At 39.7% G+C, this 18,111-nt stretch overlaps 1 protein-coding gene across 1 annotated transcript in view; it reads left to right on the top strand.

Moving 5' to 3' along the window:
* The first annotated feature begins 834 nt into the window (after nt 1-834).
* LOC124550727 (gametogenetin-binding protein 2-like) overlaps nt 835-18,111 on the top strand; it is a 122,888-nt gene continuing 105,611 nt past the window's right edge. Inside the window, exons 1-3 of the mRNA XM_047125450.1 lie at nt 835-1,065; nt 16,779-16,969; nt 17,114-17,257. Coding sequence (XP_046981406.1) covers nt 979-1,065; nt 16,779-16,969; nt 17,114-17,257 — 422 coding nt within the window. The 5' untranslated portion in view covers nt 835-978. The remainder of the gene's footprint in view (nt 1,066-16,778; nt 16,970-17,113; nt 17,258-18,111) is intronic.

Raw genomic sequence — 18,111 nt, 5'->3', positions numbered from 1 at the left:
TTTTACCTTAAAGCTGACCGACTAAAGACGGGTGGACTGCCGACAGAGATGTTAAGAAAGATTTGTTAGATCAACACTTCAGTGTCTTTCAAATATATTGAAATATTTTAGTAAAATCACGAATGTTCTGTTTTTTTCTCTAGTGCAGATGATCGTAGGTTAAGTTGAATGTTTGATTTTATATAACCATGTTTTACTACTTAGTCTTATTGAAAGTTGTATGCACTTGTTTCCCTCCAGCATTGTAACTGGCCTACCTAGCCAATTCTATGAAGACTTATCTTACAGTTTTACATGAACTGTGAACCGGTATAGGAGGAGGGAAATTTTTGCCTGTTTTACACTTACGAGTATGGCTAATGGTTGGAATCAGAAAAGGAATTTAGCTATTTCACTCACACTTTTCATTTATGTGTGAAACGTAGAGAGGACTTCCACATAAACTGTGATCTACAAAGCTCCTTTGCAATTGTTGTCTCATTTATCATTCAACATCTTATTTCGTCTTTCGTTGGAAGTATTTATGCGACGGACATTAAGGACATCGCTCGCAACAATCTTATCTGAAAGTGTCACTGTTTCTGTTGACAGCAACTAAAATATTCTCAATCTAATTTCCTTCCTTCACCTCAGGGGCCTTTCCATCTACTGCATCAGGATGCATATTAGACTTATCATCACTATCGTTTTAACTGCATTCGTCTCACCACAAAAATCAAATAAAGTATAACTTGGTGAGATCGCAACAGGCACCAGCGATGATTCGTTTTGTTTTCAAAATTCGAATATTTACCAAAGGTGTTAGAATTTTGAAATGTAACTTCTATGATTCTTGGTGGTGGGAAGGCAAAGGAACACGTCGAAGTGTTATTGGTGTTAACAGTTGATGTTTGGTAATTTTGTTGTATATAGTGTTGCAGGTGCGCAGAGTTGTGAGTGCTAGATTGTGTAGTTAGAAGAAGTGCACTTGCTGTAAAAATGGCAAAGCTGATTGATGTGTTTAGATATAGTAAAAGCCCTTTGCGAAGAAGACAGCTTCCCCTGATGGTCGACGAAAGTTTGACGGTATTATTGTTTATTTTTTTGCCTGATTAATTTAAGGGTGGACATCTAGGACTATATATTCAGTTACGTCAACGTTGTGTTTTTCTTAGTTTCTAATCGTAGGGCAGATGTTAGTGACGTTCCATTTCCGACAATATTTTTTTTTCGTCGTACGTTAAATGCTAAGTTAATAAGAAGACTTCGATTGATATACATACTTCCGAGCCATCAAATGCAAGCGTTGTAAGTGCAAATTGAGAACTGATCGTCTCCTCGGGCCAAACAAATTTGAAAAAGTAGAGTATGAATAGTAATGTAATCAGGACAGTGATTGCTGTTCAGCTAGGTATAGCACTGATGATTTTGTGCCAGGGAAAAAAATGTCAGAAAAGTTGCGGTAACGTTTTACTACTAGTTTGTTCGTAACATGTCAGGGTACTGCAACTACTGCTGGTTGTTACTGTAAAGCATAACGAACACCACTTGATGTAGCCTATGTCTACATAGTCAAGTTACCAGTAACTATAGTTTGTAGTTGTATACGAGGAAGGAGTAGATTAAACCATAGCACATAGTTTGTCATTGGTGAGTGTGTTTATAATTTTTTAAAAAAAGTTCATCAATAATGTGGGAGTGAGATATTGTGTTGTTGCTGTATATCAATTTTTTTTACTAGTTTGCATACACAGATGGTGTTAAATGCTACTACCGCAGTTGAAGACAAACGCTATTTCTCAGCATAAAGATAAATATTGTTTGATCCTTATGTGGGTTATGTGGATTTATTGTGTGGAAAGTGGTCTAATAATGTAAAGCAGAATCTCATTACTAAGCGGGTGGTTTACGTATGAGCCACAGCGTTTGCAAAAGCACTGACATGTAGCCGAAATTTTTTTTCCTGTGGTACCCAAACCACTACTACGTTGTAGAGATTTCATTTCATTTGCTTTAATGTAGGCTGTTCTGTTTTGCACTCCATATGTGCAGTTATGATAATTGCATGTGCGAGTAGAGTGAAATCGACAACAGGCTTGCCCCACCCCAGTTTCAGAACATTCTCTTCACACACATTTTTATCTTTATTTGTTTCACATTTACATACACCATGGTATTAGCAATTCATGGAAAATCTGCAGTAGTGTAACAAGTGACCTGATGTGGCAGCATCTCTTCATAGAGGGCAGGTGTTATGACTGGATTGTAATCTGTGATACTAGGGAAGTGCTGTGTTTGATACGCCATCTCATGCGATTTAATATTTAACAAGCAGTTGTAGAATAAATGGCTGGCGCGCACACACACACACACACACACACACACACACACACACACACACACAAATTGTCTCTGAACATTTGACATTTACTTTGTCTAGACTATAGTATTGGGCTCCTCCCCCCTGAAGGCAGATTGATATGAAGTATAGCCAAAGGAGAGCATAATTTTGTTGTGAGTTGGTGAAGCCATTCAAAAGACATCTATATTAGGCCTAGATTACAGACAAATCTTTGGCAAGTGTTTTGATACATTTTATTTACTTGTATTGCACATAAAAATGGAAACTTGAAGGGGGTCCAATGCGAAACATTTATTTTTATTAGATTCAACGTGTGTCAGTGACCACTTTCTTTGATCATGTCTCAGTACAGGGAAACATGTTTGCAAAGAAAAACTTGAAAATGTCAACATTAAAATATGAAGATCAACAATTAAAATAACAGTTAAGTATATAGGCCTATTACATAAAATTGTTCTAGGCAATTCAATATACCTGAAGTACACCGGTAAAGAATCAAAGCAGTTTTCCAGGAGGTGGCCATCTACTTCGTCATGAGCAGTTTTTCAGTGGATGTTCTCAAGTTTACAGAATTTCTTTTTGTGCTTTGAACAGTGATATCATCATTGACTGCATTTTATTTATTTATTTATTCATTTATTTTTACAGTCGCAGTTATTGTGATAGACTGATCTGTAGTGGAACTTGAAATGTACGCTAGGTGATAGCGATGGTTGCAAGTAGTGAGACAAATTAATGTGTTGTGGAAGTAAAGTATTCTTATATATTGCTGATTCTGTAGTAAAAATAGTGGAAAATCCAGTAAGAAATAACAACAATAAAAAATAGGACAGATTTACAATCCACCACATTGTGCAGCAGACAGGCACATAGAATGAAAGTAAAGTGGAAGCTGTCAATAACAGTCCTTCAGATGTGGGAGGTGGTTTCTATTTGATAGCACATAATAACTAATGGTCTACTTTTAGTGTGTCTGTCAACTGTTCAGCACCTCTCTGAGGTGAGTAGCAGTGTATCCAGTTTGGTGTTCTCATTTTGCACTAATATGCATCATCACATGTGAAACTCCTATTTTCCCATTTGAGTCTGATATTTGAAGTCCTTAACCCATTAAGTCACAAATTAATTTTTTTTTAAAATTGAATTTTTTATACCTTAATTATAATGTACATAGTGTATGAACCACAATAAGTACAAAAATAGTCAAAGAATATTTATACATGCTGATATAATGGCCGTCCTCAAAATAGGACGCTGGTATCTAACAGTATCGTATAGCATACTAAACTGTATTCAAGTCTTAACTATTTATTTCTTGTGAAATGGTACAAAACACTTCACACACAGTGTTACACGGCATTTAACACAATATGTTTTTGGTTTCCTGTTGCATTTAGCTCTTACACATCTTCTTTGCGTGCTTCTTTTGTCAATCATAAGACCAATTCCATCAAACCTGACATCTGGTATCACTCTCAACTGACTTGATGGGTATTCCATTGGACGTCCAATATTTGGTCTTCCAGTGTCCAATTTCAGGTATATAACTGTAACAGCACGTCTGAAATCCAGTGCATTTTCCCCATGTTTTAGTCTGTAGAAGAGCCAGGCATTTATGAGGGCCATTTCCAGCATACGTGTAAATAGGACCCAGTACCATTTTTTCCCTCTAATTACCGTCGCATATTTTCCAACTAACCAGTCACGGTGGTCAACACCTCCCATGTACGAGTTATACAACTTCAAAACGGCAGGTTGTTGCACTTGTCTTCTTACTTGCTTGTCCACTGTACCGCGTAGCTGCTCTCAAAGGTCCAACTTTGTCAAAATTTGTACCAATAGTAACACATCTGTTGTTGTGGCCATCGAACAAATAAGACTTCACCATTCCTGTCGAACTGGTAGTCATAGTTTCCTCGAACTTGTCTTTTTCAGTTCGTTGCTGCTCAGTAGTGGACAGTCACCAACTCGAGTCTCTCTGACAGTCCCAGTTGCTTGAAAATGCAAATTTCTCAGATGAATCAGAAGATCTCTGCTAGTGAAGAAATTGTCAAAGTACACACAATGCTTCTCTGGTGTTTCAATGCAGTCCAGCATGTTTAGGACTACTCTTGATCCCAATAGTTGGTCATCCCTTGCAGTATCTTCTGGATCCTTTCCACAGTATAAATCAAATTTGAAACAGCAGCCACTTGCTCCACAAAGAGACCACAACTTACAGCCAAATCTAATAGACTTGCCTCTAATAAACTGTTGCAGCCCACTTCGTCCATAGTATTTGACTATCATTTCGTCAATTGACAAATTTTCCTCAAATATTCCAGATTTTTGAAAAGATTCATTTGTCATTTTCAACTGTATTATTTACTAATGGTAACATATTCATAAATATACTTACATAATACGCTGTAAATTTCAAAGTGACATCAAACATCAGCAGTAGCAGAGTTTCATATTCGAACATGCAGCAGTACAAATAATTGAAATGATGACACCAAGTCCCAGTGTCCTATTTCGAGTACACCAAATTTTATAACAAAGGAAAACAATGAATATAACTCTAATTGAGCTAACAATGCAAGTAGTTTAAAAGACACATTGTTGACTATATATAATCACAAAAAGATCTTTGCTACATATTTCAAATATTTCAAAATTGTCCATAAAGTAAATACCTGTAATACGAAAAGTGTACCTTAGTATTCAATAATCAATTAATAGTAGAATTTATTGCTTTTAATTCCCTTTAAGCATACATTTGTTCTAAAAAGCATCAGCAAATGACATAGAACAGTAATAGTTGCAAATTAATAATGTATTGTGTAGTTATAAATAAATATGTGCTCTGTCCTCAAAATAGGACACTGGTACTTAATGGGTTAATAGCAGTTTCCCTGCTCAAAAGTCCATCATATTCCTCCAGGGCGGCTGTGATATTCTGATCGAAACGTAACATTATTATGAATAGGGTAGTTGCTACTCACCATATAGCAGAGATACTGAGTCGCAAATAGGCCCAGCAGAAAGACTGTCACAAAATAAGCTTTCAGCCAAGAAGGCTTTTGTCAAAAACAGATGACACACACACACACACACACACACACACACGACTAAAGCCTCTGGCAGCTAGAGGCTGCATTCGTGTGTGAGAGTTGCGACTCAGCATCTCTGCAATGTCTTTTCGTAATAGTGTTACATTCCATCCAATATTTTCCATTGTCTTACTGAAATGTGTAGTACTGCATCATGTCATGGTTGCCTTATTGGTTACACAATTGTGATGCATATTTTCATTGTTGACAACATCACTGACCAAAGATCAGACATCATATTTTTCACTACTTTAACTTTCATTTCTTGTGGAAGCCATTGAAAATTTATGGTGTACAGCACTGCTTTAAGTTTTGAACAATATGTAAGTGTGCGCTCCCCATAAAAAGATCAACCTTCTGTCTTGAGAAAACAAGAGTTTTACCTTGACATTTACGGATCTCGTAGTGCTGTGCAGTGGTAGCTTAAAAAATGGGGAATGAGGATTATCTGATACTTCTCTTTGTCTTTGATGAGGAAACATACGATAAAAATTGTAAAGACCATGGTGATTATAAAGTAATGTCAACGCCAGTGATGGTGTTTTTTTTTCCAAATTAGCTATGCTACAGATCAATCTGTCACCAAAACCAGGTTTTTTGCTTTCTCATTTATTGGTTTTGGCAGCTAACAATCAAACTTTGAAAGTACATACCAAAAGATGCCACAAAGCAGCCATTAACATTACCTCACTTGTCCAAGCCAAGGCTCTATACTACATTCAAGAAGTCCTTGAACAGGTAACTGGAACACCAACATTTGTGTAAATGCAGTGAAATGGTACTCTTCTCATAAAACCTGCAACAGAGTGAGAAGCATGACAAAATACTAATAGTGTTTGTATAATACTCAGGAATACAGAAGCATCCGATTCTACCCGTCTGCTTTGACCCATGACATCACAAATATGGCAGAAATGACCATACACTAAAACTCCAATATGGCGCCTATGACATCATTATGTACACATGACCACAAACCTGAAAATACATTGAAAAACCAACACACACACGTTCCACAAAAAATCTAATGAAACTAACAGGACAAGCATGGGAAATTGGGGGGGGGGGGGGGGGTTGGGTGGCGACAAAGAAGATAAAAAAAAAAAAAAAAAAAAATTTAGACACACACCACCATACCAACCCACACAAAACAACGAAAAGAGATGCTGACACAAAACTCCCCAAATTCCACTAAACACAACATCCTCTGGAATCGGACACTTCCCTTGACGTGTATAGCTCAACATGAGCTACCGATCCCACAAATTGGAATCGAACACTTCCTTTGACCTATATAGGTCAACAGAAACTACCGATATCAAATCATAAAACCCAAAATTACAACCACGTCCACAATCATCACTACCTCAAAAAACACAACAAACCAACAAAATTGGAATCTAACACTTCCCTTGACCTGTTATCCTTACGACATCTCCACATATAGTCGTCCCTGGTCCGAGATGCCGGAACTTTAGTAAGCCTCATTTCTTACGACACACTGAACACTTCACGACTTCATCCAAAAATCCAAATAGTTGAAGAAATTTTATTAGAGACAACGCACTGTCCCCCATCATTGCCCACAACCGAAAACTGTTGACCTTGCCAGTCATATCCATACCTACCAAAGACATAAAAAAAGCAATTTACCAAAATTCACACACGACGAACAGAAAAAAAAACTACAATAACGTCGACATAACAAAGCCAAATTCGTTAACTCACTGAAAAATATCCCGCTGAAAGCACGGTCACTACCGCTACCACACACGTGCAATGCTACCATGCAAGTGAACCCCATACACCACGTAACATGCTACCCATAAACACAAGACCAGAGAGAACCATGACCGCAACAATACGCCACCTATAAACATGCCACACACGCATACTAAACCATAAACATCAACTAACACACAAACACACCACCAGAGAGCACCACTGATCACATCAAATGGACACCTACAAACACGCCACTCTCACAAACTAAATTCTGCGCCATCATGACGTCACACACCACAACAGCCTTATGTCATGGGTCATAGCCGATGGGTGGGATCGGACGCTTCAGTCGACCCTAATACTCCATACAATCCAAAAACCACAATACTTGGCGTTACTGTGAAGGTGTGATAACAGATTGTGATAGAATGTTAGTTGACATTAAATAATTAAAAGAAGAATGAACATTGTTTTTACTTTGAACCACCTTATGCAAAAAATCAAATGTTTCTTCCATCCAATCCCCATGACATATTCAGCACTTTTGTACCATCTAAAGGTCAATTGGACCTACCGACACCAGATGTTGGTTCATCCCATGACATAATGATGTTGCGGCATGTGCCCTCTTTCATGCACAGACAGGAACAGTATAGCCTGGTGTATAGATTAGGTTGAAAGGTGACAATTTGATTGAGAGTAAGCAAACTGAATGAATGTCCGTACAAAGTGTTAGTTGTGATGAACTCCTGATCTGATCTGATCTGTAGTGTAACCCAAGGCTTGGGTAATGTTGAAAGTTGAAAGTTTGACTGTTGGTTGGTGAAGCTGCATCGAAGGTTTCAGATAATCCAAGTTTGCTTTACATCTCCATATTATGTTTAAGAAGATGGCTTGTTACACTTACTTTTATCTGTGAGGAAGTCACAATTTTTGTAATTTTATTTGACCTGATCTAATTCAAATTTCACTTACTTACTTTTTAGCAATTCCCTATCTTATATCCTTGGTTTGCAACAGAAAAATGAGCAGAAAAAAGGCAATAGATGACACTTTTGAAATCGTATCTTGTGCAAGTGAAATTGAGTAAAAAATTTAGTGAATCTGATTTTAATTGGATTTTATTCCTGTTTCAGTTTGACATATTCACATCAATCTATTTTACCATGGGCAATAATAAGTTTACGCTGTCCTTAATTATGCTGACTGTACTATTAATGCTGCCAATTCAGTTCTTCGTTGAAGTTTTCCCTTCCCTGTCTAGCATTTTTTGCATCCAATTTTGTGATTACATTGTTTCCAGTGTACATATAATTGCTACATGGCCATATTTAGGGCACAGCCCAATGCAGTGGTTGAGTGTGACTGATTAGCTTCCTACTTGCTTTGTATCTCCAACATCTCATAATACAGTGAAGAGAGAAAAAAACTGGTACAATGTCTGAAGCAGTATTGGAGGGAACTGACACGATGAATCCTGTAGGGATGTCCATAAATTTGAGATCTCTTAGTACAGTACATTTACAACACGTGTCTGGGGAGCTGAGTGGCCAGCAGAAGTGTTTAAACTCAGAAGAGTGTTCCTGGAGCCACTCTGTAGCATTTCTGGACATGTGGGGTGTCGCATTGTCCTGCTGGAATTGTCCAAGTCCATCGGAATGCACAATGGACATGAATGGATGCAGGTGATCAGACAGGATGCTTACGTACGTGTCACCTGTCAGAGTCGTATCTAGACGTATCAGGGGTCCCATATCACACCAACTGCACACACCCTACACCATTACACAGCCTCCACCAGCTTGAACAGCCCCCTGCTGACATGCAGGGTCCATGGATTCTTGAGGTTGTCTCCATTCCCGTACACGTTCATCCACTCGATACAATTTGATAGACTCGTAGGACCAGGCAACATGTCTCCACTCATCGACAGTCCAATGTTGGTGTTGGCGGACCCAGGCGAGGCTACCTTGGAGATGCTGTGTCCCATTGCTCGTGCGCCAACTGTAACACCACATTCAAACTCACTTAAATCTTGATAACTTGCCATTATAGCGCCAGACACTTGTTGTCTTATGTAAGCATTGCCGACCACAGTGCCGTACTCTGCCTGTTGACATATCTCTGTATTTGAATACTCATGTAAGCATTGCCGACCACAGCGCCGTATTCTGCCTGTTGACATATCTCTGTATTTGAATGCCTATACTAGTTTCTTTGGCACTCAGTGTATTTCCCCCTGCTTCATCCTGCCATTCTTCAGCCTTAGCACTCCCGCCCCTGTAGTGCCTACGTCAGCAGCTTTTGCATAACAGTACCTTTAAAGAAACATTTTAAAAAATTAATTGTAAAATCTGAAAGAAATTCCAGAGAGATAAGGCAAGTTGTGTGGTCCAGACTGTGTACCAGATAGGTTTATTTCCGAGTCTGCTGACACAATAGCTCAATACTTAGCAGTCATATACAGCTGCTCTCTCCTTATCTAAAGACTGGAAAGTTGTACAGGTCACACTAATACTTAGGAAAGAAAAGAGGAGTCAACCATTGGATTACTGACATCAATTTGCATTAGGGTTTTGGAACATATACCGTGTTCGAACATTATGAATCACCTTCAAGAAAATGGTCTGTTGACACACAGTTAGCATGGATTCAGAAAATATTGTTATTATGAAACACGAACAGCTCTTTATTTGCACAAAATAATGAATGATGTTGACAGCGGCTTTCAAATTAATTCCATAGATCTGGGGAAGGCTTTTGACACAGCTTCCCACAACCAATTTCTAATAGAATTGCATGCCTGTGGAATGTTGTCTCAGTTGTGTGACTGGATTCGTGATTTCCTGTCAGAAAGGTCACAGTTCATAATAACTGACAGAAAGCCATAGAGTAAAACAGAAGTGGTATCTAGTGTTCACAAGGATGTGTTGCAGGTGCTTTACTGTTCCTGATCTATCTAAACGATTTAGGAGACAATCCGAACAGCTCATTTAGATTGTTTGCCAGTGATGCTATCACTTACTGTCTAGTAAAAGCATTAGAAGAACCAGTTGCAAAATGACTTGGACATGATATCTTTATTGTGGCAAAAGTGGCAGTTGACTAGAAGTGAGGAAAAGTTTGTGGTCATCCACTTCTGTGTTAAAGGGAATCCACTAAATTTCAGTTGCTTAGTAAATCACACAGATCTAAATGCTGTCACGTCGACTGAGTACCTTGGAATTATAGTTGCTAACAAATTTAAATTGGAATCATCACATTGATAATGTTGTGGGGTGAAGGTGGAATGTTGTGGTAAGCAAACCAAAGACTGTATTTTATTGGCGGAACACATAAGAGGAACAACAGGTCCACTAAAGAATCTGTGTATGATACGCTTGTCTGTCCTCTGATAAGAGTATTGCTGTACATTATGGGTTCCTTACCATATGGGATTGATAGAGGACATAAAGAAGTCTGCGTGACAACATAAAGAAGTCTACGTGACAGATATAAGTATGGCAAGATCTTTTCATGAAGTTTCATTCACCAACTTCGTCATCTGAATGCAGAAATATTTTACTGTCGCCAACCTACATAGGAAGAAATGATCATCATAATAAAATAAGATAAATCAGAGCTTGTGTAGAAAGATTTAAGTGTTCATTTTGCCCATGCACTATTAAAGAGTGTATTGGTGGAAAAATGGTGGAAGGTAGTTTGACAGTAAATCGGACAGGCTCTTCAGTGTGAATTGCAGAGCAGTGATGTAGATGTAGATAATGGAAAGGCAACCACTCTATAGCTGACTGATTTGTGACACACAGAAACGAGCAACAGAAAACTATTTATACTAGCTTTCAAGCATTAGCTCTTTCTCTACTGGAAGTACACACCCCCCCCCCCCCCCCCCCCATGCACAGCCACGAAGACTCCCAAATACATGTGCCTGTGGCCATGGTGTGAATTGTTTAATATATGATCTGGCAATGCAGGAATTTTTCACGCAGCAGCATTCTTTTACTTCTCATTCATTGCAGAGAATTTCTGCACTCTTATGTACATTCCTATCGGCATAGTCCCCATCAATTCAGGCAGGCTAGGAAAAAATTTTACATTCGTAGTCCCATATTTTAAAATGAAGGACTAAGTAAGGACCATGTATTTTTTTGTTTTCTCAAAAGAAAAAAAAAAATCTATTCCGAGATACAGCCCTCCACATATGACACTGTACATGCCATTTTGAAGATGTGAATTTTGGAAAAAATTTTAAAATGCTGTATCTCTGGAACAGTTCTAGATTTTTTTAAAGTTATTGCTTTATGATTACAAAGAAATCCTCCATTTGGACTTACCTGTTAAAGTTCTTTTACTACAGCATCTGTAATTTTTAATAATTCATGGAATTTTTTTTCCTGTTGATTAGTACCATATACAGGATGTTACAATGCTGTTTCCTGAAAGTTTGGCCGTACCTTTTTGTAACACCCTGCAGATTTACGTTCCCTGAAAAGTAGAGCTTCCACTTTTAGGTTGAACAGGTTTTGTAAACAATTGAAATGTTTGCCGTACGTAAAATCTGTTTTATTGCCACATTTTTACATAACAGGCTCATAAACATCAAAACCTAGCCTTATTTAACATAATTTTAGTTTTGAAAGATGAGTAAGAGACTCATTTTTCAAGCATTTTAAATGGTTCCAAAATGATACCCTTGTACTTCTTGTGGGAGAACTATGGACCAGTTCTCAGCAAAATCGCAGTGAAGCACTAAACATAGTTCTTCAGCCTGTACACAACTTTTCACTGCTACAACAGTTTTCTTAATTAGTTTATTTTCCTCCCATGTTGCATATGTAATTTCTGCAGAGTTATCTGCTATGACTTCCAGGCCAAGTGTCTGTAAAGACAGTCCTCCCTTTCCATAACAGTCACCACATTCTTGAAACAAACAAGTCTCTCTCTATACATCACAGACTACTAATGACTTTACACACCAAACTAAGGTGTCATATGTCACATGCTCCAGTAAGTTCTTCAAAGTTACCACACACAATTCTTAATTTGCGCAGTACACACATAAACAGACATCTCTAGGTGGGTGAGGAACTACCCACTTCGGTCGCAGTGCATAAAATTTTGATCTTCCAATATCTGAACTTCTCTTGTTGCTCTTTTTGCAAAAGTTTCTTTAATTCTGTGAATCATGTACCTCTTCACTTTCACAACTTTTTGACCTTCAACTGTTACAGTTGCAGTGTCTTTTTTGTTGGCACTCTGGTGAGAACAGTCCCATTTATCTTCCAGATAAAATGACTGCACTATTTCAACTAGAGCTGCTTCTACAGAATGACCATAATAGGGATCTGGTCTACATGTACGTACATACTCCGCAATCCACCATATGGTGCGTGGCAGAGGGTACCTCGTACCACAACTAGCATCTTCTCTCCCTGTTCCACTCCCAAACAGAACGAGGGAAAAATGACTGCCTATATGCCTAATCTCTCTTATCTTATCTTTGTGGTCTTTCCGTGAAATATAAGTTGGTGGCAGTAAAATTGTACTGCAGTCAGCCTCAAATGCTGATCCTCTAAATTTCCTCAGTAGTGATTCACGAAAAGAACACCTCCTTTCCTCCAGAGACTTCCACCCGAGTTCCTGAAGCATTTCCGTAACACTCGCATGATGATCAAACCTACCAGTAACAAATCTAGCAGCCCACCTCTGAATTGCTTCTACACTCCTGGAAATTGAAATAAGAACACCGTGAATTCATTGTCCCAGGAAGGGGAAACTTTATTGACACATTCCTGGGGTCAGATACATCACATGATCACACTGACAGAACCACAGGCAACAGAGCATGCACAATGTCGGCACTAGTACAGTGTATATCCACCTTTCGCAGCAATGCAGGCTGCTATTCTCCCATGGAGACGATCGTAGAGATGCTGGATGTAGTCCTGTGGAACGGCTTGCCATGCCATTTCCACCTGGCGCCTCAGTTGGACCAGCGTTCGTGCTGGACGTGCAGACCGCGTGAGACGACGCTTCATCCAGTCCCAAACATGCTCAGTGGGGGACAGATTCGGAGATCTTGCTGGCCAGGGTAGTTGACTTACACCTTCTAGAGCACGTTGGGTGGCACGGGATACATGCGGAAGTGCATTGTCCTGTTGGAACAGCAAGTTCCCTTGCCGGTCTAGGAATGGTAGAACGATGGGTTCGATGACGGTTTGGATGTACTGTGCACTATTTAGTGTCCCCTCGACGATCACCAGTGGTGTACGGCCAGTGTAGGAGATCGCTCCCCACACCATGATGCCGGGTGTTGGCCCTGTGTGCCTCGGTCGTATGCAGTCCTGATTGTGGCGCTCACCTGCACGGCGCCAAACACGCATACGACCATCATTGGCACCAAGGCAGAAGCGACTCTCATCGCTGAAGACGACACGTCTCCATTCGTCCCTCCATTCACGCCTGTCGCGACACCACTGGAGGCGGGCTGCACGATGTTGGGGCGTGAGCGGATGACGGCCTAACGGTGTGCGGGACCGTAGCCCAGCTTCATGGAGACGGTTGCGAATGGTCCTCGCCGATACCCCAGGAGCAACAGTGTCCCTAATTTGCTGGGAAGTGGCGGTGCGGTCCCCTACGGCACTGCGTAGGATCCTACGGTCTTGGCGTGCATCCGTGCGTCGCTGCGGTCCGGTCCCAGGTCGACGGGCACGTGCACCTTCCGCCGACCACTGGCGACAACATCGATGTACTGTGGAGACCTCACGCCCCACGTGTTGAGCAATTCGGCGGTACGTCCACCCGGCCTCCCGCATGCCCACTATACGCCCTCGCTCAAAGTCCGTCAACTGCACATACGGTTCACGTCCACGCTGTCGCGGCATGCTACCAGTGTTAAAGACTGCGATGGAGCTCCGTATGCCACGGCAAACTGGCTGACACTGACGGCGGCGGTGCACAAATGCTGCGCAGCTAGCGCCATTCGACGGCCAACACCGCGGTTCCTGGTGTGTCTGCTGTGCCGTGCGTGTGATCATTGCTTGTACAGCCCTCTCGCAGTGTCTGGAGCAAGTATGGTGGGTCTGACACACCGGTGTCAATGTGTTCTTTTTTCCATTTCCAGGAGTGTATGTCCTCCCTCAATCCGACTCAAACGGCGGTATGTTTGTACGATCCTCCTGCGTGAAAGATTTCTCAAATGCTAAATTTAAAATTTCAGCTTTCGTTTTGCTGTCTTCCGTTGCCAGGCCAGACTGATCAGTGAGTGACTGGATGGAAGCCTTTGACCCGCTCACCGATTTTACGTAAGACCAGAATTTCCTTGGGTTTTCAGCAAGATATTTTGCTAAGGTATGACGGTGGTAGTGGTTGTATGCTTCGCGCATTGCTCTTTTTACAGGAGCACGAATCTCTACTAACTTTTGCCTGTCCTCATTCTCCCGATCTTTCTTGTACCGCGAGTGCAACCGTCTTTGCTGCCTGAGCATTCTCCGAATTGCGCTGTTAAACAACGGTGGGTCTCTTCCATCCGTAACCCACTTTTTCGGCACATGCTTCTCCAATGCGTGATTTACAATGTGTTTAAAATTTGCCCATAATTCTTCCACGTCCATTGTACCGGAAGTAAATGAATGGCGCATTTTCATCTGAAGATGGAATTTCTACATTTAAGAGTGTGATCAGTTTTGCTGTAGCGTATTCATCCATAGCTTTAGTAATTTCTCTGCACTTACTTGATGCATAGAGCTTATGACTCGACTTCACTGACCACGGTTTCTTAACAGGACTAACACCTACCTCTGTAATTGACTGATTCAGGTTATTTAATTCTTCCTCTATTGATGCAAAATCTGCATCATCTGCACCATGGGAGGCTTCACCTTGTTCAGATAATATCATTGTTGTTGTTCTGTGAAAACATTTTGAACACAAAAAGTCGTCACTGGAAACATCTCCATTTTGAAACAGAGTCTTCAAATGAGAACACTTATTCCCACACTGAACGGGGTCTGTTTTTGTTTTTGTCTTATGTATCACTCTTTTTATGGACATGCAAATAGTCAGCACACTTCACTCTCCTGTGACCCCAGTCAGAAGACATTTCAAACAGTCCTTTTCACAAAACACACTGCAGCTGTGTCAACTGGAAAATTCCTCACAAAAACACAGAACTAACTGAATGGTCTCAGATTTCTTACAAGCCTCTTCAGTAAACAATTAGCAATTAACAACTACAGTACAGAAACCTGCAGTGAACAACCCTGACAAAGAAACTGACAAGAAACTACAACAGAGTGTAAGATATATATGCAGCAATGAAAGTGAAAAGAAATAACTGCAACAAAGACAATAGAAATAAACTTTGTAACAAAGAAGTTAGTGAGAAACAAGTTCAGTGAAGACATACATTATACTTAAAAGTTAAAAAAAAAGATTTTTTAAAATAAAACATGTCCAACTTAAATGTGGAAGCTCTCCTTTACAGAGGATATAGTATTACATGGTAATGATCAACAGAAAAAAAATCTAACTTTTCTGGATTGTCATTTTTGGAAAAAATTTTTTTTCTTCTGTAAACTACAAAAAAATAATTCAAAATGTGATAGTAAGAGAACTTTGACAGATATGTCCAAATGGAGGATACCGTTGTATCAGAAAGCAATTATCTTTCAAATAAATAAAAAAAACTCTAACAAAGTATCTAGAACTGAAACTTCCTGGCAGATTAAAACTGTGTGCCCGACCGAGACTCGAACTCGGGACCTTTGCCTTTCGCGGGGCAGAAGTAAAGCTGTGAGACCGGGCGTGAGTCGTGCTTCGGTAGCTCAGTTGGTAGAGCACTTGCCCGCGAAAGGCAAAGGTCCCGAGTTCGAGTCTCGGTCGGGCACACAGTTTTAATCTGCCAGGAAGTTTCATATCAGCGCACACTCCGCTGCAGGGTGAAAATCTCATTCTATGTAGAACTGTTAGAAAGATACATTTAAAAAAAAATTCTGAAATTTGCATCTTCAAAATGGTGTTCGCAGAGTCATCTTTGGAGGCCTGTATCTCGGGGCAGGAATTTTATTGGAGAAAACAAAAAAAAATTGTGTTTCTTTAACATACGCTAAATTCAATAGCATGGAGGTAACCCCACTGCTTGAAGTTATACGGATTATGCCTATAATAGCAAATGTCAAATGCATATGGTGTAAGGACAGCTCTTTTCCTCTGCGTCCCCCTTCCCAACACTTCCCAAGAAAAAGGAAGATACAAACAGAACTCGCATTCAAACAGATAGATGTATCAATTCAGTACCAGTTTGAAGCAAAGCAAAACATGTAATGGATACTGACTAGTAGCAAGTGTACTCAGAACGATTTTTGAGAAATCTCACAACTATCTCGTCATCCGCCTCAGAACTGCCATGAGTTTCCACCTTGGTTATCTCCTCTTGGTTGACATCTGTTTCAGTATTTTTATGGGACATCTTGTTCTTTAATATGTTCAGATAGTTTCTGGGGAAATAATTTTTCATTCCAGACATTTTCATGGGTGCCATACTTGCATCAGAATGTTGCCCTTTGAAACCCTTCACTGTAAACATACTTAATGTTTTGCTATTGTGCTTATTTCAGATGGTGATGGATTTGAATGGCATAGGACTGATTTTTGATAACAGTCCTGTTAGAGGAAAGGCATTGGAAGAATTTGTTGCAAAGTACCATTTTCTTTCGCCTAAAGACATACCAGGTGCATTTACAGTCCACTGCAAGGATTTGTTACATATCATAAATCAGATTGTACCATGTGTAGGATGTCGCAGAAGGTAAGCTTTGTTTAATTTTTTGCTGTGATGTTCATTTTATGGTATAATGTTGTTGTTGTTGTACAGTGTATTCATCAGCAGCAGTAGCCATTAGGTGTCATTTTCTTGATACACCCCTGAAACTCTTTGAACATTCTGTTACAGTGTCGAGAGGTTGTTCTGCCAGCTGATGGAAACAGGACATGAGGCTTTGGATCCTCTTGTTTTTACAAAAGGTGGTGTTCTGACAATCAAGAAGGAGCGCCTTGCGTCCCCTCAACTATTGTGTTCAATGTTACATGGACATAGGTAATCCATCTCAAGGGTAGCAGTATTTAGCAGTCAATCAGCTTCATTCTACATCACATAACTTATTGTTTGTTGTGTAAATATCTGTACGAAAATAAGTCACTATTCACCTAACAGAAAAGGCATTGAACAGCAGAAGGGCATGTAAAAGAGGGAGATAATTAGCTGAACTCTTGCACAACCTTCTTCAGCAAGCTTTCTGGCACCAGCAAAACTTGAACAGCCACCCACTCCAACTTTGTGGTGCATCTTAAGTGGAAATACTTTTGTGCACACACACACACACACACACACACACACACACACACACACAAAATTAAAAATATTCAGACTAAACAGAAAAGGGGTGTTACAAATTTAAGATAATACTGCAACTCAAAAACACTAATAATGTTAATAAACTTAAACTTTTATCACATCAAAACAGATATTTTGGAAGAGCAAGTTTCCATCTTCAAACATAAGACACCTCAAGAATCCTGGTAAGAGCTACAGATAAGTATGTAGGTAAAAACAAACACACAAACACAATAGAAATCCTGAATAATGATGGAACATACTATATGGTCAAGTTAGGAATTGTTGCTTACAAGACTGCCAGGAGATCTTAAGACAAACAACTTCGTCCATTTCTTTCTTTTCCCAACAAGCTATTTCAATTCGTCTGATGTATAACTGAAGATTTATGTATTTATTTATTTACATGTCAAGTTTCATAGGACCAAATTCAGGAGCAAATCCTCAAGGTCATGGAACGTGTCGGTACATGAAATTACAACATATAAGTAATAACAGATAAAAATAAAATGTTTATAAACCCGAAAAAAGTCAAGCCATAAGTTTACGTAAACACA

The sequence above is a fragment of the Schistocerca americana genome, chromosome 1, assembly GCF_021461395.2.
Source record: "Schistocerca americana isolate TAMUIC-IGC-003095 chromosome 1, iqSchAmer2.1, whole genome shotgun sequence".
NCBI classification, from domain to species: Eukaryota; Metazoa; Arthropoda; class Insecta; order Orthoptera; family Acrididae; genus Schistocerca; species Schistocerca americana.
Note: the sequence above shows the minus strand (reverse complement) of the source record. Positions and strands in the feature narration are given on the sequence as shown.